At 36.3% G+C, this 14,350-nt stretch overlaps 1 protein-coding gene across 1 annotated transcript; it reads left to right on the top strand.

The window, feature by feature from the left end:
* Nucleotides 1–4,576: 4,576 nt before the first annotated feature.
* On the top strand, nucleotides 4,577–9,739 carry LOC136571226 (granulocyte-macrophage colony-stimulating factor receptor subunit alpha-like). Its single transcript, XM_066571563.1, has 8 exons — nucleotides 4,577–4,709; nucleotides 4,802–4,977; nucleotides 5,703–5,842; nucleotides 6,453–6,491; nucleotides 7,219–7,360; nucleotides 7,905–7,995; nucleotides 8,572–8,653; nucleotides 9,551–9,739. Exons 1-8 carry the CDS (start codon nucleotides 4,582–4,584, stop codon nucleotides 9,626–9,628), a joined length of 876 nt encoding a protein of 291 aa, XP_066427660.1. The 5' UTR covers nucleotides 4,577–4,581; the 3' UTR covers nucleotides 9,629–9,739.
* Nucleotides 9,740–14,350: the final 4,611 nt, after the last annotated feature.

Below are 14,350 nucleotides of genomic sequence, written 5' to 3'. Positions count from 1 at the left end.
GTCTGGTTTTCTTTTCTAATTTCTTTTCTGTTTCTCCTTTATTGTACTCCAAAGCAGCTTGGAAAGAAATATTGAATTTTGTAATTTCTGCCAGTTTTAATGTTAAAATAACTGTGAGGGTTGGATATAAACTACCTCATAACAAAGGCCTGCTTTCCTCTGATGAATGTCTTAGCTAATATTTTGACGGCATATTTTTTCTATAATGTGAAAATAATTGTATGATTATATTTTAAAATTTGCAGTTTCCAGGGTTACTGGTGTCATCCACATAGCAGTATTTTGATTGTTAAGTTAAACTTGAATTACAGAATTGGAGAGCCTGTGTTACTTTCTCTTGAAAACACAGTCAAATTGGAAATGTTTGGATTTTAGGTCTTTGCATCCACAGAGTAAAATCACTAAATGGAGTGAACTCTTTTAGAAGTACTGCATTTAGGCACCAGTAGAATGAAGTATGTCAGTGTCTTTTCTCTTTCATGATTTTAATACTTTAGAAGATTTTATATACACAATGGCCTGAAAATGATGCAGGAACTCAGGCATAATCTTACCCTCATATCACATCCAACATGGAAGCAGTAATTCCATTTCCTATTTTCCAGCTGATAAAAATGTCTTTCAAAACCTTTCAGGAGAAAAGCTGGGAAATGAATCTCAGAGGTTGAGTTTAATGTACTATACTCAACACAGACTTTCCCTTAACAAAACATAGTCATATTAAAACAAAGTATAAGCTTTGGTTTTTTGGTTTTTTTTTTAAGTTACAAACCTTCCTTTTCATTGGCTATAAAAATCATAGTGGGATCAAAATATGACAAAATATATGGCTTTGCATTACTCATAATCAGCAGGTTACTGGACAGTTTTTATTCTCATCTAATCACCTTTCCAATCAGCCTAGATGAGAGTAGACACTGCAGCAGCATTTCAGCTTTTGAATCCCTGACATGACTATCCCCTGTGGAAGGGTGTTAGGGTTCAGGCTTCTCTGAGAAATAACTTGTGCTGTAGCACAGAGTATAGCACTAGCCAATTTTCAAACTTCACATAGAAATACTTTGATTTTCCTAAAGGATTTCATCAATAATCTGCACAGGACCTATTTGAGCTGTAGAAGGAAGTTTGAAACATTTCTCTGGGGAAAATAGTACTGCTCTACTGCAACTATTTTTCTAAAGAGAAGCAGCACTGATACTTGCACAGGTGAAAGAATGAGGAGAAAAAGACATTTTAACAATAAATTTTCAGTTGAGAAAATAATAGTGGCAGTATTTTTGTTTAGTAATTACATGTGAATTACAGATGATGTAAGAAAGGAAAGGAATGAATCCTCTTGGATTTAGCTGACAAAGGTGGATAGCTCAGAATTAGAGAGATTCCTGTGGGCTATATTTTTGGTTCATTGCAAAAATTAAATATGGTGAAGCCTTCATTCATATTGTCCCAGACTAGATTGAATAAACTGGTCTAAAGTAGCTGTTTTTTGAGTTTTTTTTCTAGGCAGTGTTAAGGCAGTATAGAATTGCTGTTTCCCTTGTGAGCATCTATACAGCTTTTTGGTAGGTTTAGGAAAGACAAACTCCACCTCATACCTAACAGCATCTTCAGAGTTAGATTGAAAGGTTAAAGTAATTTAATTACTTTTTAAAAATTTTTAATATTTTTTATTTCCAGTATCAAGTTTGTTATTTAACATCTTTTATAAAGTATCTGGTCAATTATGTCTAAGATTCAACAGTTTATGCATTTTTTAATTGAAGAATGACTGAATAAAAGTAAAAATTCTCTTGGGCTCAAGACTCAAAGGTGAGATCCTGTCCTTCCCTGCTAGCAATGTTGGTAATCACAAATGGTTGCAGAGCCAAATTTTCTTCTCTCTGATATTTTTCTGAAGCTAAGGTGCCTACATTGTTTCTGATGTCTGCCCAAGAGATGGAGATAATCTAAGCTGACAAAATAGAGATAAACAAACAAATAAATAAATAAAAACACTCTAGGTATTTGAAACAGTGGATTGTTATGCATTTGCATGCAATCATAATTTTCACATCTCAGTTAAGTGTCTTACCTCTTTCATGAAAAGAATTTCAAACATTTCAAATATATCTAAAGACAGTAAAATGTGTAAAAATGAGTTATTTGTGTCTGAAATAAAGTATGCTTCAGAGGATAATAACATACTTGCATATGTATTTTACTATCATCATCATATAATATAGGAGGCAGTTCAGAAAGATGAGTACAATATAAAGAAACTAAAATGGTTTTTGCATCACAGCTCACAGAAAAGACTAATAAGAATATGGTCCTACCGTTTTTTAAGGAAATAAACATATGCAAATGACAAATATGGGGCGTTTCAAACAGGTGTGGTTAAGCAAAAAGACACTAGAAAAATTTAGCTAGTCCTCAGTATAAACTGGAGGCAGAAAAATATCAGTGTCTCTGAAATAATGTGGGTAAAAATTCTCATGAAGGTTTAGCTCTATTCCAGATGTTGCTAAAAACAAAAAGGTAATGGCTGACAGTGTTGGATGAATACAGTAGGCTCAAAAAAAAACCTTACAGAAAGGGTAGTGGTGTTTATATACTTTGCTAGATTCTCTTTGGCATAACCACAGAAATATGAATAAATAAAAAATGAAAAAAAAAAGCCCTAAAACCTTGGAAAAAATGTCCAGTCAGCAATGGGTATGGAGAGACTCATATGTATTCACAGCATATGCCTGAATATTTCCTTTGTCATTGAGCACTTCAACTGCTTGTTGGCCCTCACAAGAGCCAGGTTGTGAACTGATTTAAAATCAGAATAACCCTTTTTTTCTTTAGATTTACAGCATTGCTAAAGGCTTGAGGAAGCCCATCTCGCTAAGACCCTTGCACGGCACCTGTGATCATACTTCAGACTGCTGCATTTACTCAGCCATTTCTTCATGGGAAGAAAATTTCTCTATTAGTTTTTTAAATGAGGGAGTGAAGTGCACAGACTTGGTTGGCCCAGGGTCATAAACTGAATCTGTAGTAGAGAACTGATCCAAACTCTCCATCACCTCATCAAGTACGGTAATGACTGGACTCTCAAAAGTAGTTTGTTAAATATATATAAACTTACACATAAATTGGATGTAAACAGCTCCCTGCTGAGAGCTTTGATACCTCTAGTGACTAAGTATGGGTCAGTATTTATTACAGATATGGAAATAGCTTAGACAGCTTTTCTCTTAGTTGCTAGCCCACACTCTCATCTCAGATGAGCTTGTTCCACTATTTCTGATAGAAGATAAAAAAAAAAACCAAAAAGAAATAAACTGCATTAGTTGTAATGATGATCAGTTGTTCAAACCTACTCACTACAGGGCCCCACAAGAAGTGGCATTAGCCCAGCCAGGGGGGCAGGATGGAATCAGGCAGGATCGATGAAGGATGGGAAAGGACAGGGCATGCTTAGGCCAACACTGCCATTGAAATAAAAATGCTGCTGAACAAAGCTCTTGAAAAAGTTTCAAGATTTCTCTTGGAAGAGAGAAATATTTCCAGAAATCCAGTAGTACTTTGACAACTTTTTCATATCTTTAAAAATTTCTCTTCATTTCCAAAGATGTAAGAATCAGATGTGGAGTTTTAGGGCTAACTAGAGAAGTAAATGCAAATGTTGTGTGTGTGGTGCTTAAACTCAATTAACAGTGGTTGGATTAGTCTTGGAAAGCTGTGGACCAATCCTTCAATACACAATGATAGCTGTTGAGGTACTGAATGTTCATCATTTCCTGTTGGAGATCTCACCTTTTGGTGGGGGAGAAACACACAAGGAATTAATTCAGATTGTAACTTAACTTAAGCAAGGTGAAAACTTCTGCTTCAGCTTTGTCTTGATTTTACACTAATTATACAGATATTCAGACCTGTTTCTGTCACGTTCAGTGCTAATAAGCTTCTCCCTATCCTTGAATCCAAGGTACTGGAAGAGATTAATAGCCAGTTTCAATTCCTAATTGAAAAATACATCATTCTCTCTTCGAACATGCAACAATTCTGCAGGGATTATCTTCAGGAAACAGTCTCAGAGTTAGATTGTAACCAGCCAGCTGTCACCCAGAAGAAAGTGGTGGACATCTTATTTAAATTTTTAGTGCTTTGTAACCAAGGGTCAGAGTACTTAATACAAGCGCAGCAGAGAGAATTTTGCCACCCTGCTCATGGTTGTAGAATTTGCATTCCATTGTAGACTGGGCCTCGCTTAACTGGGGGTCTAAACAAAGGACACCATGGTGACTGTCTCTGTTATTAACTTCCACTAAATCCCATTGTTTGAGTTGATTAAAGACTCAGTTAAATTCCAGTCACATCTATGGCTTCTGGAACTATGACAGATAATCCTTATGGCTCAACAGAAATAAAATCATTGCCATCTTCAAGTAAGGACAAAACTACAAGACCAAAACTGTGTATAGTCAGATTTGCCAAGCAGGTAGCTAAAAAATTGCTAAACGAGCATGCAAAGATCTGTCTGTGTTATTTGAGGAGTTATTCAGTCTTTCTGCTGAGTGGACATGGGGTATTCTTTCTGTGTTTGCAGGCATGAATGGAACAGCCATTTCAGACTTTGCCTGTGTCATTTTTAATGTTTCCTTCATGAATTGCACCTGGCATGTGGGCAGGACTGCTACAGAAGACACCCAGTATTTCCTGTACTGGGGGCCCTTGAAGTAAGTAGGTCTGCTTGAATATTGGGAATTTTGATTTGTGGTTGGACATGTGACATTGTAAATGTTTTATTGATTCAATATTTCATGTAAAGGAATGAAAATGTCACAGAATGCCAAAATTACATCAAAGATACCTGTGGAAGGCACATAGGATGTCGATTTCAAAACGTGACAATAAAAAATAACATTCCTTATTTCCTGGTAAATGGGTCCAGAAGCGGACAAAGCATCCAGTCATTTGAGAAGAGACTAATGCTATACGAAATTGGTAAGCATTTTTTAAATTTAATTTCCAGTTATATGTTAAAAGAATTAAGAATTCATCTCTGGGAAAAAGCATACATTTAAAAAATAGTTCTCCCCATAATAGTTTTGAGGTTTTTTCACTTTTTCTCAACCCTAGAGTATAAGAATGGACAAAAACTAACAAATACAGAAAAAATCTGGAATCATAGGTCAGAAAATTTTGAACATTTCTATCAAATACTTATTCTGAGAGAAAGGTGTCGTCTTTTAGAATGAACTAGCTAAGGATCCCTGAGGGGGACTGTCTAGATGTTGGTCTTATTATCTCATAATGCTGTTCATCCACATAGTGAAAAGAAACAGTTACCTTAATGCTGTGAGCAAAACTCCCATTTTTTAATGGAAGAATGTTAATTTAAAAAAATCTGTTTAATTTGAATATAGTATTTAAAAAAAGCCCTTAAACCCAAGAAATAAAACTAAACCTTCTGAAATCATATGCTGAATTCAGTAAAATGTAATAAATGGCTTGTGTTTTTAGTTTTCCTTACTGTTTCAGCTGGTGCTCCAGACCTCAATTGAAATGTTAAATCAGGAGTCCTGCTTAAGAATATGGGGACAATATAGAAATTCTGCTAAAGTTGCATCTTTTTAGATCAGTTGCTTGAACATCTACCTATATTTTTAAAATGACAGAGTGAAGAGAGCTATTACTAATCAACAGTATTTCTGGTTATATTATTGTAGAAAAACTCACCCCTCCATTAAATGTCACAGTGAACTGTACAGAAGCTTCTCGTAGATGTAGTATTTGGTGGCAGCCACCTCGCACAAGTCATGTGGAAAACATGAGTTGTTTCAAATATGAAATTGTCATAGAAAACAAGGTAAGAATAATTGTGACATTTAACAGCATTTTGTTTGTCTCTATTTCCACACCTAATACCATACAACCTTGTTCTCATCCCCTCCTTTTGAAAGCTTGAATGAATATAGAAAGTAATATTGCATCCTTCAAAAATAAAGTTCAAAATATTTGTGAGCTTATTGTGTTTCAACAGTAAAAAATTAAAAAAAAAAAGAAAGGAGACATAACTTAGCTAAATTAAATGTTTAGGAATGCAAAATATACACAGGCAAAAAAAAATGGAAAAAACACCATTTGAGTTGATTTGTAAATTTTATATCCTTTGTTTTAACAATTAAAATGTAAACATTTTGTCAACCTGAGCCTTTTTTCCTTTTGTTTAGTGCTTTGATGCTCAATTCTGCAATCATATTGAAATGGTGCAATATTTCAGAGCATCAGTGGAGAGGAAAAACCATTTAGTGGAGGAACAGCCTAAATTTCACAGTTTAAATGCCTTCTTTAAAAGAAGGCACTTAAAATATTACATACATTTTTTCTTTCTGAAAATCAAACATCCATGAGAGAAGACCCTTTATTATATAGTAACAAAAGAATAATCTTAAAAATTACTTTTCTCTTGTTGCTAGGCTGATGCTGAGAAAAACACCAAAACTGCATCTAAAATAGTAAGTCTGCATTAATCTAAGATATTGAAATTTCTTCTGTATCAGAGCATCCCCCAACCAAATTGGTTTGGTTTCACACTACCTGTTTCAATGTACTGCGCATGCTTATATTTGATAAGTTTTCTAAATCTGAAGTTTTAAACTGTTGTTTATAAAACTTGATACAAAAACACCTGCACATGTGAACTTTGACATTACTTCGCAAAAATCTTCCATTTTACATTCTTTTTTACTTCCTAACAGATTCATATATATGTAAAAATGGATCATGATTTTGTGTAACACAAAAAATGTGGGGATTTTTTCTTTTATAATACTTTCTGGAAATAATTGAGATGTAAAAGGCAAGAAAATATTACCTCAAAGATTAGGCCAATATAAAGATGGCAGAAAAAAATATAATCTGGCTATCAAACTCTACTTCAATTTTGAAAATACCCACTGCCAGATCGTAAAAGAATTTTTATCCCTAAAGTCTCATTGCTTAGCAGAGTCTAAGGAGCCAAGGAAACATACAGCAAATTTCATCTTCGTATTACCCAATAACAAAAATATTCAAACAAGGGGAACTAAGATGAAACAATCTAACTTACTAAGGGATATTTTTCTACTTATTATTTCATTCTAGTCGGTTCACAGAAGCATTATACAAATGTAGAATTTAAAATTGTGTCATAATAATATAAAAATAATGCAAAAAATCTCATTCTACTTATTTTGCATTTAGACAGCAATTATTGAAAATGACTCCTACCTATATGAAAGCTTCAGCTCAGAAAAAAGGTACAGCGTCAAAATCAGAGCAACAGATGCAGGCTTTTGTAGAGTAAGCTCAAACTGGGGAGAGTGGAGTACACCTGTGGAGTTTGGTAAGAATAAAAATCCTTTTCTTGACCTTGTTCAGTTGTTACCTGTCTGCCTTATTTTTACTTCATGCTTACAGATGGAAACACATTGATAATTGCACATTAATTTGGTAGGACAAAGCCAGTTGAAGAATTGCCATGTTGCTTACTATTGGGGGGTTCTCCAATCATTCTTGGGAGGCAGTGCTTCTTGCACAGGGATAGTGAATGAAGCAGACCTTTTTGAAGTCTGTTGCCAGCTGTTTTACTTGTTCCATCTCTGCTCCTGACTTTATGATCTCCTTTTCCTGCTATTGCTCTCTGCCACCTTGGATATTTAAATACTCTGTAGGACTCAGTTCCTCTGGTTTCCAGTTACTGTGGACACTCCATGTACTGTTCAGCCATTCTACTCCTTTGCATGCTACAGGGCAATGAGGTCGGAGCTAAAGAAGTCATCCCTTCATAGAGTGTTTGACACCCTGATGCAAAGCAGATTGCACACAGCTGTGCAGTCATTTGTGTCCTGCGATGCTAACCAACACTTTGATGATTGCTTGGTTTTCAGGAACACAACAACTTACGTCTACCTCATCATATATGATGTTTCTGATACCAAGCCTGGCAGCAGGTCTCACATTTTTCCTTTGCATGACAGTGTAAGTCTTATTCTTGTGCAAAATTTTTATTTTATAGTTAAAATAATACTTCTTCCTCCAACAGAAAATTTCTGGCTTCTTTTTAAAGGAGACAAGGAAGGGAGAAAATCAACAGTGAGCTATACTAGGAATCATCTGCTGGATGTTCCTCAAGTATGCTCTATACTTCTGATTCCCAACTTTCTTAACCACTTGATTAATGTACAACAATGCTTTCCAATACTGGGCCAAGGCCTTATATCAGTACCTCCTTCCTACCATCAGACCCTGCAATGTAGAGGGGTGGTACATGAAATTTTTTTCATGTTTTGACAACATTTCCTTTTCACATACTTAAAAAACTACTTTCCTATGAGGCCTTAGGAAGTCAGAAAATAAATTATTGTCATCCAAATTCTGAACAAATAATTATAATATTGTATTCAGCCTATGTAATTTTTAGCTACTTTTGAATTAGAAGAATACTATTTATTTCTTAGAGAAATAAAATAGTACCTCAGGAGCATGATTAAATAGTATGTGTTCATGTGTTTGCAAACTAAGCCTTTTCTTTACCAAACCTTTTTGTCACTGTAGAAGGGTTTATTTCAAAAAAACATCTGCTACAGTACCACAGCCAAGAGACCCATTCCGTGAGCCCTCTCCAATGGACTTCCAGGTATGCTTTCTTTCCATTTGCCTGAAATTTAAAAATTTAGTGTCAAGGGTATGACCTAACTGTCAGAAAGATGCACGCAAGCAAGAATAAACTTTCTTTCTCTTTATTGCTCTTGGGATATGGACAAAGAAAGTCCACACACTAATAACTTGTCTGCTTTACCTTTTCCATTACGAAATAATTGTCATCTGTCTACCTGGAGCATTGGGGAAAATGCAGTTTCACCCTGCTGTCCCTATAAGCCATATGCTATCACTAAAACAATGCTGAGCATAAGTTTCTCAGCACAATAATACTGCAGCAGCAGGCAGGGAGAGAAGGGACAAAGAAATCTTCATTAGTTTTGCCATGCTAGTACTTGGCAATGATGCTAAAGGAGGTAAAAGTTTCTAGGGTATGGTAAGCAAGAAAGTAGAGCAGAATGTTGAGAGGTGCTAACTTATGTGGAACGCTGGAATTGACTTGTGAGAAGCAACAAACAGACAAACACTGCAGGAACTGGCCTTCTAGAGAGCGTGTTGCAGTTTGCTGCAATTTGCAAAGTCTTTAGGTTGGCTGCAGGCAGGTCTGGAAGAAAAAATTTGTCTGCAGTGATATGCTGAATTACTGCTGAGCCTTTATAAACACTTTTATTTTCTCTTCCTTCATCATGTTAACTTTTCTATATTTTAAAAGATAATTTTCCAGCTTTTTAGTTGAAAAGTCTTTGCTCCTCTTTGGGAACTATATGGAGGGATCATCCAGACATGTGTACCTTGGTCTTCTAATTTTATTGTATAAAACCTGCTACAGGTTTTATACAATAAATAACAAATTTTAATGACAGGAGATTCATAAATCTTGTGACAAATCTCATGCATGAAAAACTAACAAAATATTATATTCTTCCTTTAATAGCCAGAATTTATGAATCTATTAAAAAAACAAGGAACTGAAGAAATAACAAATATTGAAGAAGTGTTGGAATGCAAGTGAAATGAGCGACTTGATTTTTTTCAAGCATATATACCTTATTGGCAAAATTCAAGAGGTTTTTCATATTCTCTCACTCCTGGAAGCAGGGAGAAGAGCATTGGCCATAAGGACAATTCCCCAAGATCTTATCTCTAAAAGCCTCCTTGTATTTGGTTGCATTTTCTATGAACAGTAAAGTTTCTGGTTTTTATTATGATGAATACTACAGTATTTCAGGAAAAAATATGTCAGTATTGCTTTGGAAGCTATTTTACTGTTTTTCAACAACATGCAAAAGAATAATTAAGAACAACTAAACTTAAGGGTTTTATTCAGGATCTCCATTGGTTCAGTGTCTCAAAAAAGGTACAGCCATACTGAGATTGTGATCAGGAATGAAATTTGACATCTGTGTGAAAGCTCGCTGTATGAAGCCAAGAACAAACCTCTTAAGATTACTTGCTCATAAAAAGGAGTACTGTTAAAGAGTTCTGGATACAATCTTCCCATAAGTATATTTGTTGCCTCCCGTTTTTCATCCCTTCCTATCTGTGTTAGATGAAAAAATTACTGAATATATGATTGCTAACAGGTAGCAGATGTTCATATGTATATGTACTGAGTGGGAAATGTTGGAAATCGAGCATTCGAAGTCTCCAGCAGAAGCTTGTCACTTGCTAATTGTGGTACAGGAAAGTTGTGTGTTTTTATAACACCTGGATGAAACAGAAGCATGACAGCCTGAATCCTTCAGCTAATAAGGAGGTAAGAGAGAAAACCCTCAATTTGGGTGCTAATCACATATTTTGACTTTCCATTTTGCACGAAATTGAATATGAGTCAGTCCTGCCCTGGCAGCCAGGAGGGCCAACCTTGTCCTGGGCTACATCAGGCACAGTGTGGCCAGCCAGGTAAGGGAGGGGATTGTCCTGCTCTGCTCTGCACTGGGGCAGCCTCACCTCAAGTGCTGGGGGCAGTTTTGGGTGCCACAACAAAATAAAGATAAAAAGCCATTAGAGAGGGTCCAAAGAAGGGCTGCAAAGATGGTGAAGGGCCTTAAGGAGAAGCTGTATGAGAAGTGGCTGAGGTCATTTGTTCTGCTCAGCCTGCAGGAGACTGAGGGGAGACCTCATTGCAGTCACAGCTTCCTTGTGAGGGAAAGCAGAAGGATGGGTACTGATCTATTCTCTCTGGTGACCAGTGACAGCACCCAGGGAATGGATGGAAGCTGTGTTGGGAGAGGCTTATGTTGGGTATCAGGAAAATGTTCCTCACCCAGAGGGTGTTTGGGCACTGGAACAGTTCCCCAGGGCAGTGGTCACAGCAGCAGCCTGACAGAGTTCAAAGAAGCATTTGGACAACACTATCAGGCACATGGTGTGACTCTTGGGGCAGTCCTGAGCAGTGCCAAGAGTTGAACTCAATGATTTTTGTGGGTCATTTCCAACTCAGGGTATTCTGTGATTCTATAATTCCATCAAGTCTCAAGACGGTTAAAGTCATCTCAAGTAGCTGAAATCCTAGAATGGAAAATAAAGTCCTTTCAGTGATAAAATTCCACTAGACCGGGTTACTCTCAAGAGACGATCTTTGGAACTAAATTTTTCGATGGTTCTATGTTTCTAAAGGAGCTTTAAATAAAAAAATATTTTTAATGTCCTTTTAAAACAGAACCAGAAAAGGATCCTTCTACTTAGGATCCTTAAGACAAATTGCCAAAAGATAAAAGCATTGCATTAAATGGGAAAACTAAAGCAAACACTCACTGTAATCTAAGGACAATTAAACAGATACAGTCTACTGGATCCTCTCCATCTTGCTTCACACAGAATTGATCATGGCCATAGGTGCACCCCTTACATCCCCACTGCTTTCACTGTGAGAGCTGCTGAGATGGAAAAGTCATTAAGAAAACTTGTTCACGACCAGCACACTAATAAGAAAACCATAAACCATATCCATGAAACAGTGGAGGTGGTAGTAGGTGTGGGACTAAGGTATCACTTTCCCATCCCTGGGCAAAGACCCCAAAATCAGTGGGAAAGGATGGTCAGGCTTTAGAATCTTTTAACTAAGTTCCTTGGATGCTCACACAGGAACAAGTCCTTTATTCTGGTCTCCTATGGCTATTCCTCTGTTCTGTGCTAAAAACTAGAAAGTTCTTGATGCAAGGAAAAAATTAAAGGTCTTGTCTACCATTTGTATTGCTGTGACATATGCAAAAGCTGCAACACACCAGTACAGCAAAACACCAGGCAGCTCTTGTGAACACTCCTGGTTTTGTTGGAGCAATAAATTATTCTTCAAGTTTATCTGAGTTCTAAGAAATGTTTGGTTTGATACTGTTTCTGCAATGACTTCACTCCCTGTCGAGCCAAAAGTCTGTAAACAGCCCTAGTGTCTCTGCCCACATTTTTCTTCTCTCCTTTATTCTTTTTCCTCTTTCTCTTCTTCTCATTTTGCTTTCAACTCCTGGGTGATATCAAGGCCACTCAAGTTGTCTGGTCTCTGAAAGGTGACAGACTTTGGTAGCACCCTTAGTAGCACCCTTTTTGCTTGGAAATTTTTAAAATTTGTTTAATTTGTTTGCACTTTTGAAAGCCTTAGCTAAGGAGTTTGCTTAAATATAGACAAGAAAAGAAATCCCCTGGGTAGAACAGTTCCCTTTTCTGCAAAAACGCCACTGTCCTTCTGGGCTGTTTGGATTGTTCTGCTGCAGTAATTCCAGTTTAAAGACAAAGTAGCCAAATCAAAACCTCAAACTCCACTCTTCCTCACTGTGTTTCAGAGATACATAATCTGAGAGAGCACACAAAAACACAATGCTTCCCTGCTTGCTTTCTCTGCAGGCTCAAGGGATCTTCAGAGTGGGAGCATGGAAAAGCAGGCAAACAAAAATTCTGACTTCCTTTATTTTCCAGAGTCCCATTTGACTCTCCATGACATTTCTTATGGCTCTGATTTTACTACTTGGATACTTGTCACTCCCCTTCTCCACGAAATGCAGTATGTTACTGCCACAAAATTGAGTGCTTTCTTCCAAAGATGAGGACACATTAAACTGTGGGGTTTTACAGTTTTTGTGATCCAAAGTCCTTTCTTCTGTCTTTACAGTACAGTCAGTGTTCAAAAAAATACATGCATGATTATGTATGGAATTTATTTAACCTGGAAGTACAGTGAAACTTCTGAAAATGGGCAGCTTTTACCTCTGAACAACTATCATGGGCTCAGACCTGATGTCCAAGCTTTCACTTGCTTTATCTGTTGACCTTTATAAAGTGATAGGAGTAGTCATAGTGATTCTCACCAAAATGACCTGCTTATTTGACTAAATCTGCTTTTTGGTAGAATATCCATCTATATATACATGCTTGTCATTCCCACCCTTTGTCTCTAAGATATGCTTCAGAAAAACTTTGTCACATTTTTGTTCTCTACTAGCATATGAAGAGAGTGAACGTCCATGAATAGGTCCTTATAGAGCCAACATTGCCTTAGATCATTACCTCTCAAACCACAAAAGACCAGGCAAAGCTCTCTTGATTCTCTCATGATTATTGATTCTGTGGATGACTGAAGTTCTGGATGCTCAAAGTGAGTTGTTCATCTCCTTAGTTAACACCGAGTTATTAACAGATGTGATTAAATGCATGAACATCAATTCTTTTTTCATGCCTTGCTCTATGCTTTTAGTACTGCATGTGAGCAGAAGTGAGGTAGGTTTTGTTTTGGTTTTTTTTTGTTTTTTTTTTGTTTTTTTTTTGTGGTAGAAAATAATTTTGCAGTTAAAAAGTTTCCAACATGATGAGTAGACTTGCTTCACTACACCTGTTCACTTTACACTACATGTGTTGAGGAGAAGAAACCAAGTCAGATATCCTCTTGGTGGTGCTGGCTGGCCTCAGCAACAACTCAGTATAACTAATATTTACAATCAACATGAGACAATGAACCCAGAAAATGACTGCCCACTTCTAGCTCATCAGTCACCAATCTCATACTTTAGCCAGAATCCAGAAAGAAGAAATACTCATGAGCCTGGGCATTTCTGGGTCTCTAGAAAGGAAGCTCTCTTTGTCTCTAGGGAAGACAGCACTGAGCTACCTTTGGCTTCCTCTCTTGGACATAACTATATCCTCCTAGTCATCTGTGAATAGCTGATACATAAGAACTACTGCTGATATGGTTAAATCATTCCATATGTCAATAAAGAAGCTATAGGATTAGAATGACCTCAGCATTTTGATAAAGGCAATTTATATATATATATATATATAATTTTATATATATTATATATATTATATATTATATATATTATATAATATAAAGGCCATATATAGTAGCCAAGAAATGGAAGTGTTAGAGAAGTACATGGACTGCTCTTTCACACAAGTTTTTAACTCCAAGAAGAAAGGATCTGCATGTTTTAAAGAGGAAAATGTTGACATATCTTGATGTTTGAAAAATGTCATATTTTCTAGTGATGCTTCAATTTCAATGTGAAGAAATGAAATTACTTTACATGGATTTTAAATCTCCATATTAAGCAAATTACATTGCCTTCTGTGAAACAAAGCCTTTCAGGGTTTAAAGGAGCTTTTGATGTTTTATAGTTTTTGCAATAACTCTCTTTAGAAAATGCATGACTGTGACCCAAGAAGGTAATAAGAGCAGGGCCTGGAGTGGCTGTTTGTAGTTGGATGCTTATTACCTGCAATTTTTTTCTGTTTCAGTGGCAGT

The sequence above is a fragment of the Molothrus aeneus genome, chromosome 2 (genome assembly GCF_037042795.1).
Source record: "Molothrus aeneus isolate 106 chromosome 2, BPBGC_Maene_1.0, whole genome shotgun sequence".
In the NCBI taxonomy this organism is placed as follows: domain Eukaryota; kingdom Metazoa; phylum Chordata; class Aves; order Passeriformes; family Icteridae; genus Molothrus; species Molothrus aeneus.
The sequence above is the reverse complement of the archived record's forward strand: the minus strand, read 5'-3'. Positions and strand labels throughout refer to the sequence as shown.

Coding starts and splice junctions, on each gene's coding strand:
- LOC136571226 (XM_066571563.1), top strand. CDS start 4,582: ATGAATGGAACAGCCATTTCAGACTTTGCCTGTGTCATTTTTAATGTT. Junction 4,978..5,702: donor ACTAATGCTATACGAAATTG/GTAAGCATTTTT, acceptor ATATTATTGTAG/AAAAACTCACCCCTCCATTA. Junction 7,361..7,904: donor GAGTACACCTGTGGAGTTTG/GTAAGAATAAAA, acceptor CTTGGTTTTCAG/GAACACAACAACTTACGTCT.